This window comes from Rhincodon typus, chromosome 35 (genome assembly GCF_021869965.1).
Source record: "Rhincodon typus isolate 14 chromosome 35, sRhiTyp1.1, whole genome shotgun sequence".
NCBI classification, from domain to species: Eukaryota; Metazoa; Chordata; class Chondrichthyes; order Orectolobiformes; family Rhincodontidae; genus Rhincodon; species Rhincodon typus.
Window position 1 is genome coordinate 8,251,646 of NC_063366.1, and position 1,443 is coordinate 8,253,088.

At 49.7% G+C, this 1,443-nt stretch overlaps 1 protein-coding gene across 1 annotated transcript in view; it reads left to right on the forward strand.

Annotated features, from left to right (window-relative positions):
- The window catches only part of LOC125486933 ((3R)-3-hydroxyacyl-CoA dehydrogenase-like), a 37,705-nt gene extending 36,424 nt beyond the window's left edge, over positions 1 to 1,281 (forward strand). The window contains exon 6 of the mRNA XM_048616492.1: positions 513 to 1,281. Within this exon, the coding sequence (XP_048472449.1) occupies positions 513 to 529 (17 nt within the window). The 3' untranslated portion in view covers positions 530 to 1,281. The remainder of the gene's footprint in view (positions 1 to 512) is intronic.
- Positions 1,282 to 1,443: the final 162 nt, after the last annotated feature.

Here is a 1,443-nt window from a genome sequence, read left to right on the forward strand (position 1 = left end):
TCAGTGTGTGTGAGTGTATATGCGTGTGAGTGTGTCTGAGTCAGTGTGTGTAAGTGTATACGTGTGTGTGTAGAAACAGGGGTGGGAAGAGGCCATGGAGAGCCAGTGAAGTTCCCTCTGGCTGGCTGCTGGAAAAGCACAAACCAACTGCATTACAAAACCAGCATCAGGAACAGGACGGTCAGTGCTGACATTCTGAGGGTATGGGGGACATTTCCATGGGGTCTGACCGCAACTCTCAGCACCATTTCACTTCCAGGGAAAGTGTAGTAACTGCTGTTCCATGGTCACACAATGCAGTCACCTGAATGTCTGAGCTCCCAGAAATGACCCTGGGCTTTTATCTTTATTTAATTTGGCTTTGAGAGGCGGGAGGCTGCAGACACATGTGGATCCACACCTTTCCCTGATCCATCCCTGTTGTGTCAGAAATCAAATCAGAGTAGGTATGGGATCACGGTGAAAGGAAGAATCCAGAAACTGATCCCATTTGCACACTCGCTCTGTTGCAGGAGGACTTTTCATGTGATTAGCGACAAGGGGCAGGAGGCTGAGGATTACAGAGGATTCCACTGCCAGGCTATGCAATCCCAGGAATGGCTCGCTTGGATTTGGCTCACCGGTCAGTAACCCCATCCCTCCCCCATCCGGGACCTGTTCCCGTGGAAGCTGACCTCCCCCCGCCCCCACCCCCATCGTCCAGACAGAGACCACAGCCAGTTTGTACCACTGGAAGCTTCAGTCCTTTCCTGATCGGATGCACGGTAGCCCAGAAGAGGTGACTGATAGTCAGATGATTCCAGTAACTGGGCTGACATTCCTCTGACTCAGCACTAAACAGGGTCTGAGCTTGAGGCCGGCTTCGCTGCTGCATGGACTCTCTGAATCAGTGTGTGAAATCTTACCCCACAGAAATGGATAAACCGTACCAGGCAACCAGCTCGTGCTGGTGCATCAGTGAGATGTTGGTCAGGCTGATGTTTACCCAGGCCTGGGTATAGGATCTGAGCCAGGATTCACACTGCAGCTGGATTCAACTTAACCTACGGATCTGCATTCCCCAGTGCAGGCCGCATCACAGTGTCAGGGAGCACCTTTACAATATTGAATGTTTCGAGTGACAGGGAGGGGGGTGTCAGTCTCCCATCAAGGCAGAGATCTGCACTACTTCCTGGGCCTTTTGTAACTCTGTATTAATGACCTCCAAGAACTCACTGTATAATTATAGAAATTTATTATCCAAACAGAATAAACTCATCAACAAATGAATTTTTTTGTTAATATTGAGTCTGTGTCTCACTGTGTAAAGAGAGTCACTGATACACAGTCTGTGTCTCACTGCATAGGCAGAGTCACTGGTACACAATGTGTCTCACTGCGTAGGCAGAGTCACTGGTACACAGTCTGTGTCTCACTGCGTAGGCAGAGTCACTGATACACAGT